Source organism: Mercurialis annua, linkage group LG1-X (assembly GCF_937616625.2).
Source record: "Mercurialis annua linkage group LG1-X, ddMerAnnu1.2, whole genome shotgun sequence".
Classification (NCBI taxonomy): Eukaryota; Viridiplantae; Streptophyta; class Magnoliopsida; order Malpighiales; family Euphorbiaceae; genus Mercurialis; species Mercurialis annua.
Window position 1 is genome coordinate 49,477,455 of NC_065570.1, and position 15,269 is coordinate 49,492,723.

The 15,269-nt window shown below is 34.0% G+C and overlaps 3 protein-coding genes and 1 non-coding gene across 5 annotated transcripts; 3 read left to right on the plus strand and 1 right to left on the minus strand.

The window, feature by feature from the left end:
• On the minus strand, positions 1–3,828 carry LOC126654548 (monofunctional riboflavin biosynthesis protein RIBA 3, chloroplastic). Its single transcript, XM_050348450.2, has 7 exons — positions 3,683–3,828; positions 3,295–3,586; positions 2,544–2,765; positions 1,526–1,851; positions 1,308–1,437; positions 710–1,006; positions 1–467 (listed from the first exon to the last, which is right to left on the minus strand). The coding sequence occupies exons 1-7, from the start codon at positions 3,736–3,738 to the stop codon at positions 210–212; spliced, it is 1,581 nt and encodes a 526-aa protein (XP_050204407.1). The 5' UTR covers positions 3,739–3,828; the 3' UTR covers positions 1–209.
• A 946-nt stretch (positions 3,829–4,774) lies between these two features.
• On the plus strand, positions 4,775–8,952 carry LOC126654591 (UDP-galactose/UDP-glucose transporter 5B-like). The gene is made up of 12 exons (XM_050348510.2): positions 4,775–4,958; positions 5,041–5,210; positions 5,380–5,493; positions 5,904–5,996; positions 6,153–6,218; positions 6,330–6,428; positions 6,597–6,676; positions 7,021–7,133; positions 7,950–8,038; positions 8,198–8,284; positions 8,382–8,450; positions 8,537–8,952. The coding sequence occupies exons 2-12, from the start codon at positions 5,076–5,078 to the stop codon at positions 8,657–8,659; spliced, it is 1,068 nt and encodes a 355-aa protein (XP_050204467.1). The 5' UTR covers positions 4,775–4,958; positions 5,041–5,075; the 3' UTR covers positions 8,660–8,952.
• Positions 8,953–9,746: 794 nt separating this feature from the next.
• TRNAH-GUG (transfer RNA histidin (anticodon GUG)) lies at positions 9,747–9,818 on the plus strand. Its single transcript has one exon. It is a non-coding gene; the product is annotated as a tRNA-His (tRNA).
• Positions 9,817–12,687, plus strand: LOC126654617 (uncharacterized). 2 transcript variants are annotated; one of them, XM_050348533.1, is made up of 5 exons: positions 9,827–9,931; positions 10,372–10,540; positions 11,441–11,654; positions 11,744–11,914; positions 12,028–12,687. In XM_050348533.1, exons 2-5 carry the CDS (start codon positions 10,378–10,380, stop codon positions 12,386–12,388), a joined length of 909 nt encoding a protein of 302 aa, XP_050204490.1. In that variant the 5' UTR covers positions 9,827–9,931; positions 10,372–10,377; the 3' UTR covers positions 12,389–12,687. The 2 variants fall into 2 exon arrangements, with proteins under 2 accessions (XP_055959609.1, XP_050204490.1); XM_056103634.1 differs by lacking the exon at positions 11,744–11,914 and having other exon boundaries at positions 9,817–9,931.
• Positions 12,688–15,269: the final 2,582 nt, after the last annotated feature.

Below are 15,269 nucleotides of genomic sequence, written 5' to 3' on the forward strand. Positions count from 1 at the left end.
TGTCGAAATGAGAAATTTCGAGACCATATCTTTTTATAATAATATATTACAAATTTATAATTTCAAAAGTTCATAAGATTTTCAAAAATAGAAAGAATGTAGAAGTGTAGGACTCGAGAAATTTCCGTATAACATAGATGTAAAAAAGAATAATTCTAAAACTGCCTTTTTGAATCCATGATCATGAACTTGTATGATATATTTTTGTGTCACTTATCTTCTGGTGAATCCGTATTTTCATTTTCTGTTGGGTTGATGAATCCAGATAATGGTCCTTGAATATCAGAACCATAAATATGACCCATTTTGGTACGTTTTGTTTCCAAATATTTCTTGTTTTCCTCTGTAATTGCTGTTAAAACAGGAACTCTTCCGATTACTGCCAGTCCATATCCCTTCAAACCTGTGAACTTTGCAGGATTGTTCGTCATTAGCCTCATCGTTCGAACTCCTATGTCCCGCAGAATCTGAAGCCATTGTAGTTCAAAAGAAAAAATTGTTCAAATCAAATCGACATGAACAACGAAATCAAACTATTTAATTTCATATAATATAGATCGCTGTGATCAAATAAATTGCTCTATGAATGAATAGAATGGATCCTAATAATTTTTTTGACATACACAGCAGTTTTTTCAGAACTGTGAGGCTTCGAATTATAATCCAGCCGAAAACAAGGAAAATTATAAATAGCATTAGTGAAGCTGACCTGAGCACCGATGCCGTATTCGCGGGCATCTACCGACAGACCGAGTTCAATATTAGCTTGAACTGTGTCATGACCTTGATCCTGCAGATTGTAGGCTCGGAGTTTATGACCGAGGCCGATTCCTCTTCCTTCATGGCCTCGAAGGTATATGACAACACCTCGGCCAGCCTGCTCTATTATCTGCATTGCTAAATCTAACTGGCTCCCACAGTCGCAACGAGCTGATCCGAATATGTCTCCAGTTAAACATTCTGAATGAACTCTTACAAGAACATCTTGTCCTTGTCCTATATTACCCTGTCCATGTCCATTTTAAACTGAAAACCAAATTAGAATTTATTGTTTCTTGAATGCCCACAAAACCCTACCTTGACTAGTCCTCACTAAGGGTAAGCAAACAATCAGTTCAGTTAAGAACCGGTCATTTTAACTAAAATTAAATTAACCGAATTATCAATTTTAACCGGAATTGAGTTAAGCAAATTAATCAAAACCTTAAAAGTTTAAAGCTCTACCAATCAAATAAGTCTATTCATTCCATTAAAATAATAAAATTGTAAAAAAAAATTAAAATAAATTTGTAAGATTAAATGTTTACCTTCACCACAGCTATATGCTCTGTGCCATCTAATGTGGAACGGTAGCAGTAAGCTTGAAATAGACCCCATTTAGTAGGCAAACGAGAAACAGAGCTTCTTTCAACTAAATTTTCTCTTTTTCTCCGGTATCTACAATCCAATTAAAAGATTTTAAATAAGATATTTTCAACTCAAGATTATATGTTAATAAAATTAATTCAAGAAACTGTAATCTCACCTTATTAAATCAGTAATTGAGACAACTGGTATGCTGTGTTTTGAAGCTAACTGTGTTAAGCTAGCTAAAGAAGCCATGGAACCGTCATCTGGATCGACAATCGCCGAAAGAACAGATACCGGCCGGAGTCCGGCGAGTGTCACCAGATCTACAGAAGCTTCGGTATGACCGGCTCTTCTTAAGACGCCGCCATTTCGGTATTTGAGTGGAAAGACATGTCCTGGTCTTCTAAAATCATCCGGTTTTGATTCAGGAGATGCGAGAGAAAGAACAGTATTGGCTCTGTCTGCGGCTGATACTCCGGTTAATGTCCCGGTTTTTGCATCCTAAAATGACACATAATTATCATGGTCACTTTCAATATTATTTTTGGGGTCGATTAGGGTATTAATTAATTAGTCGAATTGAGTTGAATTCGAGTTGAATTTAAAATGTGAATATTATATTTAGACTTCAATTTGATCGAATTTTATTTTAGAAGTTCCAAATAGAGTTCGATAGAATCGAGCTGGATAGAACCCGTTAATCCGATAAAACTCTACTATAAGTATTTTTTACTGTTTCTTGCTCATAATTGGAACCAAGACTTCTTGTTAAAGAAAACGAGATTTTGCCACTTCATCTCAACCTCGATGATGTAAGAGTATTATTGTACAATTATGAAAACTTAAAAATAAATAACTTAAACTTCGATAAGCCTCGCAAGCCTATTGAATAAGTATTTTAATGTTTGAATATGGCTGGGAGGCTGATTCAAGTAATTCGAATTTAATATCACTCAACATCAAGTCACTTTTTTATATTTTCCGAATCAATTTTGAATAGTTTTCGAGTTCTATTAGCTCAAATTTGATATCACTTGATTAACATTAAGCCGATTTTGCATATCTTTTGAATTAATATCGAATAGTTCACGAGTTCACTCCATTCCGTCACATTCTAAGGCAGGCATTAGCTATGAAAATATAATCGAAGCATGAAAGACTAAGATGAGCTCCAGCAAAGTGTGAATCCTTACCACTGTGACAGTAAAAGTGGGAGCAGAAGAATCTTCATCTTCAGTTTCAGGTGACATTAGAGGAAGCTTCAACCTATCAAGATCCTCTGCTTTCATGCCTACAGAAACAATTCCTGAGCCATGCTTCACCATAAATGCAATTTGCTTTGAATTTGTAAGAGATGCTGCCATCACAAGATTTCCTTCTATATCGCCATGTTCATCATCTACAACAATCACAAACTGAAAGTATTTCACAATATCATTAACCATCCACTTCATTATATGCCCTCATATCATTCAACTCCACTTTACCAAGTGTCTATGCATCATAACAAAATAAAATTTTGAAACAAAAAATAATTAATCATACATTTGTATTAGGTCTAATTATAACTCGCCGTAATGATCTAAAAATGTTTGCCTCTTTTATTAATTCTAATTTGAAGGATTTTATTCTAATTGCAGATAAACTCGTCCAATTGAATGAATTGCGTTTGATTTTACTCACGTGACAACCATTGAATGATTATATTTTATTGTGTTTATCTTTTTTATACAATCATATGAATTTGCCTTTAATAGGTCACATTTTAACATGAGCAAAATTTTGTTTAATTTAATTCAATTGGGAAGAAGGCGCAATCACAATTGAAATAAAATTCTTCAAAGAGATAGAGATATAATTAAAATTGATAAAAACGGCAAATATTTTAATTTTTTTTATCATCAATACACTATAAAATATAAGAGAGAGGTTAGAAATCTCAACCTTGCCTTGGCGCAAGGCATTGAGTGCCTGCTCAATGGAAGAGTAGCCTGGAGTTGGGCAATCAGGATCACCCTCAGCATCACTAACAAAAAAATCAATAGTTTCAGGGGTAATTTCGGCATCAACAGTTCCAAATGTTGCTGAACCATTTTCACTTGCTTTTAAAGAACTCTCATCAAATAAATTTCCAGCTCCAACTGCCCAACCTGTTGAACTCAACCACTTGTTTCTGTAATTGTATAGCCCAATTCTTGAATAACCATGGGAACCTGCAAAAATCTGTTCATGGAACCTGAAACAGAACAGTTAGTTGAAGATTTGAATTCTGCAATGGAAAAAAAATCTGAATTTTATTTTGTCAAGTTGTATAATTGTTTATGACGAGTACCTTGAGTTGATGAAGATATGTGAACGTGAGAAGTGAGGAAATAATGCAGCGTCCATTGAAATTGTTAAGGATTGAAAATTTTGCTGATTTCTTTTTGGATATCATAAATTTTCTTTATAAACTCACGTACAAGCTCTAAAGCCCACCTCTAGTTTTTGGATTGTGTTTGTCCTGTCACCTTCTATTGAATGGCTCTTACGTGTACGGGTTTTTTCACCACAATTCTTTTTTTATATTCCCTCCATAATGCCAAAAATATATTATAAGTTAAATTTCCATTTTGGTTAGATTAATTAAATTGAATTTAACAATCTCTACCAAAGAAACAGTAAAACTTTAAAAGGCAAATTGTTCTTTCAAAAAATACAAATTATTCTATCAAATGGTCTATTTTGTGGAGACAATTTCACGTTACTGCATTGTAAAATGAACTTTTACTATTTAATTTATTTGAAAATTATTCAAGGGGTAAACATAAGAATTCAATATAAATCAGTATAAAAATAATATATAAACTTTTTATATAGAACATTCAAATGTGACGGATGGAAAATTTTATTCTCTTAATCATTATTGATTATCACTTAATATTTTCTCCGTTCCATTTTAATTGAACAAAATTTCTATTTTGAATGTTCCAATCTATTTGATAAATTTAATTGTAGAATATTTTTCACTATTTTTTTCTTTTATCTGCCTTAATTAATGCATTTTAAAAATATATTTTTAAAAAATGTTGAAATATTTAATGTAATATGAAGATATAACAATAAAGTTACGAAAATTTCTTCAACAACATGCGATGAGAATTTTCTCAATTAGAATGAGACATATAAAATTAATAATAAACTTAATTTTTCAATATTTATTTATATCTCAAAAAGTAACGGGTGTTCAATAAATATAAAAAATTAAGATATTAATTACTAGTATTTTTTTCCAAAGTAATTAATAATATACTTTTTTGAATGGGAGGAGTAACTTCATGCAGTGGCACAGTGGCAGTGCACTAAAGAAAGGGAGCTACATCATGTGTGGACCATCACTGCAGGCTGCTGACGTGGCTAATCCGAAAATATGTAGGAAACTAGAAAGGAAGGCAAAAGAACAAAAAAACAAAAAAAGTCCGGAGAGAAAGTCACCGGAGAAAACGAGACTCAGGCGATCTCTCCAATCTCCCGCTCTCTATACGCTCAACGAAACACACTTTCTTTTCTCTCCTCCGTCACTCTCTGATCCTCAATCTCCGCTTCTCTTGCTGCTCCGGCGACTTAACGTACACTCACCGCTCTCTTTTTTTTTTGTGCGTTTTCGAGTTACTTCTCTCGAATTAATCATTTTTTATATTATATCTGTAGATGCGGTTTTGAAGATATATTATTGATTTTCTTTAATGAATGGAGCTATGGCTGATTTATCATCCTCATCGTCACCAACGGTCGGTGTAGCGAAAGATAATAAGCTATGGAAAGGTGTTTTTGCTGTTTCCGGAATCATGACTACTCTTGTGATCTATGGCGTTTTACAAGTAATTTTTCTTACCATTTACCCTTTTTTTAATTGTAAACACCTGCCTATGTATATCTTGGATTTTAATTTCACTAATTTGTGTATTTTTTTTACCAATTTTGACATTGATGTGCTTAAACTTTGGTTATGCTATAGTAAGAACTCAATGTAGTTAATCTTTTGTGCAGGAAAAGTTAATGAGAGTACCTTATGGCTTAAACAAGGAGTATTTCAAGTATTCACTGTTTCTTGTATTCTGTAACCGCATTACCACCTCTACTGTTTCTGCTGCTGTCTTATTGGTTAGTAACATCAAGTTTAGAAAGCTGTTATACCTTGCCTATAATGTTGTTATGCTAAGTAGCATGCACACGGGACACTTGGACACTTACACGGACACGGTGAAACGGTGTTATTCTAAGCTTTCCTATGTGAAAATGAAGTTTCTTGTCCGAAACGGGACATGTTGATTGAATGAAGTGTCCGTGCTACCTAGTACATTTTCCATTTCATATATATGCTTTTACAGATTGTAATTTGAACAAGGCATTTGAAGAGAAATAAACCATGCCAAAAACTTTCTTTCAGGATTTTAATTTGATTGAACTCTCTCACATGATTTTTTTTCCAACTGAGACATTGTAGAATTTGGAGTTTCTGAAATTAGATTGACTTTTTTCTAAACTATTGCTTTCTCTTTTGTGATTTATAGGCGAGTAAAAAAGCTTTGAATCCCGTTGCTCCAATTTATAAGTATGGTCTCATATCAATATCAAACATATTGACAACAACATGCCAGTATGAGGTTTGTTTCAGTTTTACTTCTTAAGTATTGTTTACATGTGATAATTTGGATTTTCTTTCATCATAAAAATAGGTTTTGTTACACAGATAGAAACTAAGTCGAGTTACTTTATTGTGTTGTTAGTTCATGTTTGTGATATTATGTTCTTATTCACAGGCCCTGAAATATGTCAGTTTTCCAGTTCAGACACTTGCGAAATGTGCCAAAATGATTCCTGTCATGGTAAGTTGGCTTTAAGACACATTTTTGTTAACATATGTAATCAGTCATAATGCTTGGAATAAGATTTCTGCCTCAATTTTGATTGGTTCATTTTTAATAATCTTGTACCAGATTTGGGGCACTGTTATCATGCAAAAAAGATACAAGGGAATGGACTACTTGTTGGCTTTTCTTGTTACTTTGGGCTGTTCTGTTTTTATTCTATTTCCGGTAACAATTCATATTCTTGTATGAGCTTGTCCTTTCTATCGTAGTATCTTCTTGTATTTGTTTGTGCCCTGAAAGTTAGAAATGGTTGATCAATCTGGTGCAATGAATTTCATAAAAAAGAAAAGAAAAAGAGCAGATGCACTGTAACCGACGAGTTTTCTTTTGTAGGCAGGAACTGATATCAGTCCATACAACAGAGGAAGGGAAAATACTGTTTGGGGTGTCTCTTTGATGCTTGGTTATCTCGGGTATCATTTTGAAATTTGTTACTTAATACCTAAAATAGTTTACTCTGTCACAAATCAAAAATATGTTTCATGTGCTTTTTGAAAATCTCTTCTACAATATACTCTAGTGTTTTACTTGCTAATGTGTGGTGCCTTGAGAATGAATAATTCCTGCTCTCTAGATTGTGCACAACAAAACTAGGTCATTACGGTGGTTTATCATTTTCTTCAAAACAATTTTCTTTCGTTTGAATAGAGCATCCATAATTTCATTTTGCACTAGCTAGAGTTGTGAACGTATGCTTAAATAGTTAAAGTGAAAGATTTTTGAAAATGGAGCCAATACTCTTGTTCGTGTCTGACAGGTTTGATGGCTTTACAAGCACATTTCAAGACAAGCTATTTAAAGGTTATGATATGGAAATACACAACCAAATTTTCTATACTACAGTTTGCTCCTGTTTTATCAGTTTTACAGGTACATTTTATCTAGTTTGCCAAATCTCTCTCTCTCCCTCTACCCCTCTCTCTCTTAATAATGATTAACATATTGTGGTTAATGTATGGCTTCCCCCTTCCCCTTCCCCTTGCATGGATTATCTAAAACTCCAGTAAAAACTCGCATCTTTTTGTTATTTGGGCTACTATTTCGTCAGACATGGTTTTGCTCACTAGTCTGTTCATTCGGTTTTTGCTACCCTATTATTTAGCAGTATGTCAGTTTATAGGTGCTCAAATTGTATGTGGGATTGGAATAGTTGAGCTACACTGCTAACATCTTTGATGTTATTGGCTCTCAAATTTGGAAAGAGAAGAAGAAACCACTTTCCTATCAATTTACAGTATTTTGTTTTGTCTTCTCTTGGGCTCATGCTGAATTTGATGGTGAGCTTTTACTCTCCATCCGCTTTCGGGTCTCCAAACAATGTATATGAACATGAATCATCTTCTATGCTGCTTTCAATGTATAATACAGACTACCTATAACTAAGATACTACTCCCTAGTCCCATTTTGGGATGTCCCATTTCTATTTTGGAGTAATTTTACATTAAATTTCCTTTTTTACCCTTCTTTTCTAGTAATTGTAAATAAATTCTATGGAAAACTCCACTACAATTAATAAGGGTTAAGTAAGAAAATATGTCTTTAATAATGCTTTCTTAATCCTTGTGTAGAATAAAGTGAGACGGAGGGAGTAATATTTATAAGCTTCAATTACTTTTAGCTTTACATACTGCGTTGCATAATTTTGGTTGGTGGTTGAAGTTTGTTTACTTTTGTTTCATATGCAGGGCTTATAATACAAGGGCATCTACTTCCGGCCATAGATTTTGTTTATCGTCATAATGATTGTTTCTATGATATTGTTTTGCTTTCCACTGTGAGTAACCTGTTTATCTTTTATTCGTGTTCTGTTACTCGACATATCTGAACAATTGGGTTTCTCACCATATATTATTTGGCTGCTATTCCTACTGTTTACCCTGGACTTAATTTTTTACAGTTTAAACATAACAAGAAGTATTATGATTACTTTCAGGTAGCAACTGGTAGTCAATTCTTTATTTCTTACACAATTCGCACATTCGGCGCTCTAACTTTTGCTGCCATAATGACCACAAGACAGGTAAAACAGCTAAAAAAGAGAACTCAATTTTTTTTGTTCAGCTCATTTAAGTTAAGCTTCTCGTAAATGGTGTTCTTGTTTTTTTGTTTAAATCAAGTTGGTGAGCATCATGCTGTCGTGCGTGTGGTTTTCCCATCCTCTTAGCTGGGAACAATATATTGGCGCAGTAAGATTCAACCTCAACTTTTTCTAAAATGATTATTTTGAGTTCACTCTTCTAAGTTTGGACACTGATTCTGATACAATGATCAGGTTATTGTATTTGTTTCCCTATATTCAAAGAACTTTCTGAAAGGTGGCACATCTCCACGGCCCCTACCGGCTGAACAACATACGCAAAATGGAGCTTCCAGTCCTGTAAAGCTGAATCCTTGATCGAGCGTTTAACTACTTTTCAACTTGATTAAATGACTAATTAGTGATAAATGTTTTTTGAGGGATATTAGCGATGATTTAACCCTAAATATAGTTGATAGTATTTGAAAGTAAAAACTACGAAATGCCATTTTTGTGTAGGGATAATAATTTTTTTAGATTGACCAAATCTACGGAAGTTTGTTTCTTCTTCTCTTCTATTTTGTTTCCTGAGTCTGAGAGTTACAAGGTTGTAAGAATGTGTAATGCAATGGCCTAATTCTGTTTTGTTTATAAAATTTTATTTTTCTGTTCTTGTCTTTCCTACTAACTTAGTCACCTAGATTCTCATTATGTTTATTGTCAGGATTGATTTTATTTATCTTTTCAATAATCAAGTTTTCATCTAATATCAGAATTGCGATGTTTTGAATTGTGCTCCACTTTTCTTTATTGTTTAAGTTGGATTCTTTATGTACTTTAACATAGCTGTTTTCTCTTCAAGTGGTGTTCTCACAAATTTTTTTCCAAACCTTTTCACTGGAAGATTGATTGTAAAATGCATTGTTTCCTTCCCTTTCTGTTGATATTTTCTCTGTTTAACAATTCTATTAATAAATTATTCCATTGTGGAGATTTAGATTATTTGGGTAAGTTTATTTCCTGTGGTTTTGATGAATTTATTTATTAGTTGATCTGTGATTCAATCAAGGCTATTTGTTGTTTCTTGTAAGGCCAAGCCACTCAGCTGTACATGGAGAGGTTAGGGGTTCGACCCTGCCTCTTCCTAGGCCGTAATTTGCCTCCCACTAACAACCAACTTAAAGTAGGTCTTTCTGAGATAAAAAAGAAAACAATCAATTTTTCTTGATGAATCAAGATTGTGGTTAAATTGTTGAAGTATATTTAAAACAAAAAGTGCTGGAAATAAAAGTTCTGAAGGGAACTCTTCATTGAATTCTTTCCGTCTTTTGATCATGGTCAAAATTTTGATCTAAACTTTTGTTATTTTTTTTGTTTTTCAATTCTTAGGTTTAACTATTTTTAAAATATTTAATGTCGGTTTGTATAGTTTTTACAAAACATAAGTAAAAGTTTGAACAATAAAGTGGCTGTAGTTTAGTGGTAAGAATTCTACGTTGTGGCCGTAGAGACCTGGGCTCGAATCCCAGCAGCCACATATCTTTTGGGCTTTTCTTCCTTTTCCCGCCTCTTCCACTCGCGCTATTAATAACTTCTGCTCTTTACATTTCATTGTGATCATCACTGCTACTCTCCATGTCTCCGACTCAGGTATCCACTCTCTCTCTCTGCTACCTATATTTTCTATTTGCCCTAATTTCAATAATCTCAATCTTCAACTTATTTGATCTATCTTTTATTGTGATTTCTTTATCTTATCAATTATTATTACATTGTTTATTTTGTGTAATCATTTCTCCGTTTTTTAAAGTTGTTTCTATATATTCCATGAAATTTGTTCGTGAAATAGCGATCGCAACTTATAATTAATTAATTACAATGTGTTAGTGGTGTAACCTAGTTGCGTTTGATTAAGTAAACTTAAGCATTTTGATCCTTGTGTGCATTGATCTGTGGATTAAGTTACAATAGTTAACTAAATTAAGGCTTGTTTGAGTTAGAAAATTCAATTATTGTCTCTTGTTAATTGATTCTTCCGAAGTTTTTTTTAGGGATTGTGATGTTTTGTTTGCTTGATGGGTGTGTGGCAGGATTAAATGGATGTGCGAAGACAAAATCACAAGGCAATGGAAAACAAATACTGGCTGCAACAACAAGCTGAGATTGGTATGTTACAAGACGACCTTCGACCGCAGGCTCGCGTCACAAGAAGGGTGAATGCACACTATGTTGCTGCAACTGTTCCTGAAATGCAACAAGGTATTGCTTTTTTCGTGCTTGGATTTAATAATTATTAGCTTGTATCAATGTACTGTTTTCATTAGTCTTGAGCATGGAAAAACTGCCAATCCTAGGAGAGAATTAAGATTGTGACTGAGATTTGAGTTCTTTGTGCATTGCATTGACTATGGTGAAGCTTTAGCTGGATCAGTGTTCATCATTGTTGCATGAAAATGGAAATGCTGATGGGATAAACAACGAAATAAAATATTTCTACAAGAATATGTAATAAATATAAAGCCTTGGAGTTTCACAATAGTTTACGGAAATTTAAAGGAAACGCTAAAGACTTGACAAGTTTCTGTGGGACACGATTGTTAATGCACTGCATTGACTTAGGGAGGGCATGGTTAGAGAAATTTAGTTAGACTATTAATTATTAAAGGCATACTAATGTCAATATATTCATTTTGGAGCTTGCAATTTTCCCCTGCTAAGTCCCACATGAGTTATCCTGTTTGTCACTAAGTGATTTATGCTTGCAAATCATACTTTTTGTACAAAATAGGTTATAAATGTAAAGTTTTGGAGTTTTAGAAGCATTTCTGGAAATGAAAACAAAACGTCAAAACGTAAAACTCAGTAATTAATAGCTTTTATCAGTGTACTGTTTTCATTAGGCTTGAGCATGGAAAAGCTGTCAGTCCTGAGAGAGAATAAAGACTGGTTGAGATTTGAGTGTTTTATACAATGATATATAGAGGGCATATTTACTGCCATTTAGTTGGACTATTAGAGACATACTAATGTCAATCTATTCATTTTGGAACTAGCAGGGAAACTTTCCCCTGCCAAGCCCCTTATGAGTAATTTCTGTTAGTATTTACATGGTCTATGCTTGCAAATTAATCTAGAGATATTCCTATTCGCTTTCTACAGAAAACGCAGCTTCATCCGTCCATCAAATTTTGCATTCAAAGGAGAAAGAGCGAGTGTTATGTGATAAGCACCAAAGGAGAACATCTTTCAATGTCGATAAGTACAATTCAAATAGTATATTTCCCAGACTTGCTAAGCATGATTGTGATGCTTCTGCTGTATATGCATCCTTTTCAAAAGATGGTAGCTGGACAGAGGATTTTTTGGGTTCAAGGTACTAACCCAATGACATTTACCTGGCTAGTAATGATGTTATTATGTCTCTTTTGAACATATGTTGGTGTATTTACATACTAATTGCAGAGGCAAGCATGGTGGTGGTTCCATAGGGCGAAGGATGAATACAGAAGGCTGTTTTACATCAGCATCATGCTTCAATGCGCAAACATCGAACAAGAGAGAATATGGAAAATGCTATTCTGATAAATATTATATCATGACAGATTACGAAAATGATGAGTTAATGGGTTCAAGGTTGACTTATTAAGTTATCATCTATTGCGTAATTAGTAATTACTTTTAAATTTTTCGATCTTTTTTCTGCACTGTTAAGTTATAGCTGAGGTTCTTTTACCATTGAATTTCAGGGTCAAGCATCATAGAGGATCTGCACTGTCGAGGCTAGGCAATAAAGATCCTTCTATTTCACATTCATTTCCTGAAGCTAAGAGAGAATCTGCTTTCTCAAGGCTTGGCAATAATAATTCTTCTATATCACGTTCAGTTCTCGAAGCTGGGAAAGGATCCGCATTGTCAAGGCTTGGCAATAATCACTATTCTGTTTCAACTTTATTTTCTGAAGCTAAGAGAGAATCTGCATTATCCAGGTACGACGATAAAGATCCTTCTATGTCACTTTTGTGTCCTGAAACTAAGAGAATGCAGGTTCGGGCAAATGCTGTTGATGCTTGGAGACTTGGTGTTATCAGTTCTGCAGGCTATCTTTAAATAAGCTTGCTATTGAACAAAGTTCTAGTTTGATTTGAAAATCCGAAAAGAAACAAAGTCATCTATACTAAAATACTGCAAAATATGAACTGAGCCGGTTCGGGTAGTGATCTAACATGCAAATACAAGTAAAACCGATGGTCTTTTGGGGATGTTTCATGAGAAACTACGAGCTGATTTACATTGTTGTAGATAATAGTAGCTCAAGTCTACTTTACTCTAACTATCCAAGAACTGCAATGAAATATTGTCTGCAGGAATTATCAGTCAATTTTTGCTGGGTATTTTTTCTAAAAGTATCTGTAACTGTTGTGCTTAATTATTGGAATTTTTTTACCTAGGCCAGGTTCATAAAAGATGTTTGGACCCGGCCAATTAAATTTTGAAAAAAAAAGGGAAATGTGTAAAATTTTCTAACATTGGATTGGTTGGGTCCAAATCTAAAATAGATCCGGTCTAAGTAAGAATCTCTCTTTACTTTGGGTTATCCGACCTAGTGATTACAAAACGGACAGGACCGTCCAGTTGAACTGGGACTAGCCAGTTGTCCGGTCTGATTGATATTAAAACCCAAAAATCTGGTACAACCGGGTTGGATCAGATTGAACCGCTTGACCCGGACTGAACTGCCAGTTGAGCCATTGATCGACCCAGTTAAACCGGCAGTTCAACCGATTAGATTTTGACCTTTTGTCTCAAATTTAGTTCTATGTACAATTTCCACAACCAGTGGAACGGATTGAAACGGTAAACGGCTTCACCGGTTTGGCAACCAATTGTGTTTTTATAATACTGATCTTACCAGTTTGCATCTGATTTTTTTTCTAGCCGTTTTGCATCGTTCCACAAAGTATTGGGGTTTAATACTTTTATTGTTCGAGTAATTATATAAATTTTTATTTAAATAATATTTATTAAAATTTTGTTTATTTGGATGTTTAGGGTTTATGGGAAATTGATAATTTAAGAAGTTGAGTTTGGTGAATATCAAAATTTTAAAATTGTAATTTTACTTTAAGGTTCGTACTTATTATTAGAAACATATATGTCCTTAATTGGATAAAAATAGTAGCATACATGATTAATATTTTTTTAAATTGGATGTTATGTACTTCACCATGTTTAATCATGTTTAGTTTTTATTAAGGCCTAACGCATATTCAAGTCCCTGGACTATCACTTTTTTCCAATTTGAGTCCCTATACTAAAAAAGTGACTAATTATTCCCTACACTATCAGAAACTTATACTTTAAGTCCCTATATCAAGACGAGTTAACGGAATACAAACGCCGTCTACTAAGAACATAAATAATTATACACGTGTATTAACTAAAAAAACTCTCCTTCAACATGTCAATCCACAGCTTACCGTGTTCCAAACGACATCGTTCGCTTCACTTCATCTTCCTTGAAAATTCCAATTCCACCTCTACGTCACCAGCAGCAACCACCGTGTCTTCCTCCTTTACTCTCGCAATCCATAGCTTCTCAATTGAATACAACTAAACTCTCATTTACTATTAATTTAACCGACTCACTCATAACTCGCTCTAAACTAAAATGGAGCTCACATCATCGGAGACTTCACCTTAGCCCAATTTTTATCTACCAACCATCGGTTACAACACTAGATCTGCTGCGGGTTTATCACTAAGAAGCAAAAAGCAGCAATTTTTCTCTATCAACACATAAGAACATAATAGAACAAATTCTACTGCATCAACGTTTTCAGTACTCTTCCACTTTGTTTGCGATCTTCTTTGCTTTCATAACCCACTGAACAAATTAAAAACCAAACCAACCGGTTCCACTGCGTCACTGCTGCTTCTCATAAATTCAGACCCTGTCCGTTGTTCTTTCAAGTACGATTCGAACATACATCTTCTCTCGCCGGTCATACGCTTATAATTTCTTGCACTACTATTTCTTAATTTTTTAACCATTGGGCAGAGAGGAAAAGAGCGTTAAGGATCTGATGCGGTGAAGGAGGCAACGTGAAGGAGCTGAGGGCGTGGATGGTGGTGGTAGAGAGGAAAAAGAGTGAAGGATGGTTGGTTGATGTTGAGAAGAAGGAACAGTGGGTGGTGGAACCATAGTGGATCATTGAATTCTTCCGTTGAGGATGGAAATGGGGGCTTGATGATGATTGTTGTGCCCCTGTGGGTTGTGAAATGGCAGGAAGGGTTTGAAAATTAAAATGATAAAGAGTGAGGGTAGGAATAAAAATGGAAATAGTTGATGCACAAAATGAGAATGGGTCGGGTGGTGCTGACGACTGTGTTGTGGTAACTGTAGAGAATAGGGTGTTAGGGAAACAGATGTGAATAAAGTAAAAAATGACCCTTAAAATTATTTTAAAATCTTTTCCTAATCCTAGATGATGTGTCAGCCATTTAATAATAAGTAATCAATTAAATAGGACCAGTCTCGGAAACAATTGCGTGCATCTTACGCTCTAACGGAATGTGACAGAAGGACTTAAAGTAGAGGTTTGTGATAGTGTAGGGAATAATCATTCACTTTTTTAGTGCAGGGACCTAAATTGGAAAAAAGTGATAGTGCAGGGATTCATATATGCGTTTGACCTTTTTATTAAAGACAATGGACTATGCATTTTCTATTTGCTTTAAGTATGACCTTGATGTTAATGGGATAAATATTATGATTTTTAACAGACTGTGGTCTCCAATTTAGGTTACATGCTATAAATGTTGAAAATCATATTTTTATTTTTGTTAGAAATTCGTTATTAAATTGTAAATATACATTGAAATTGGGGATTTTTATATAAACTAGAAATAAAACAAAATAAAATTTATTATTTAAACAAAAAACTTATGAATCTGTGAAAATAAAGTAATTATTGAAATTATGTGCATT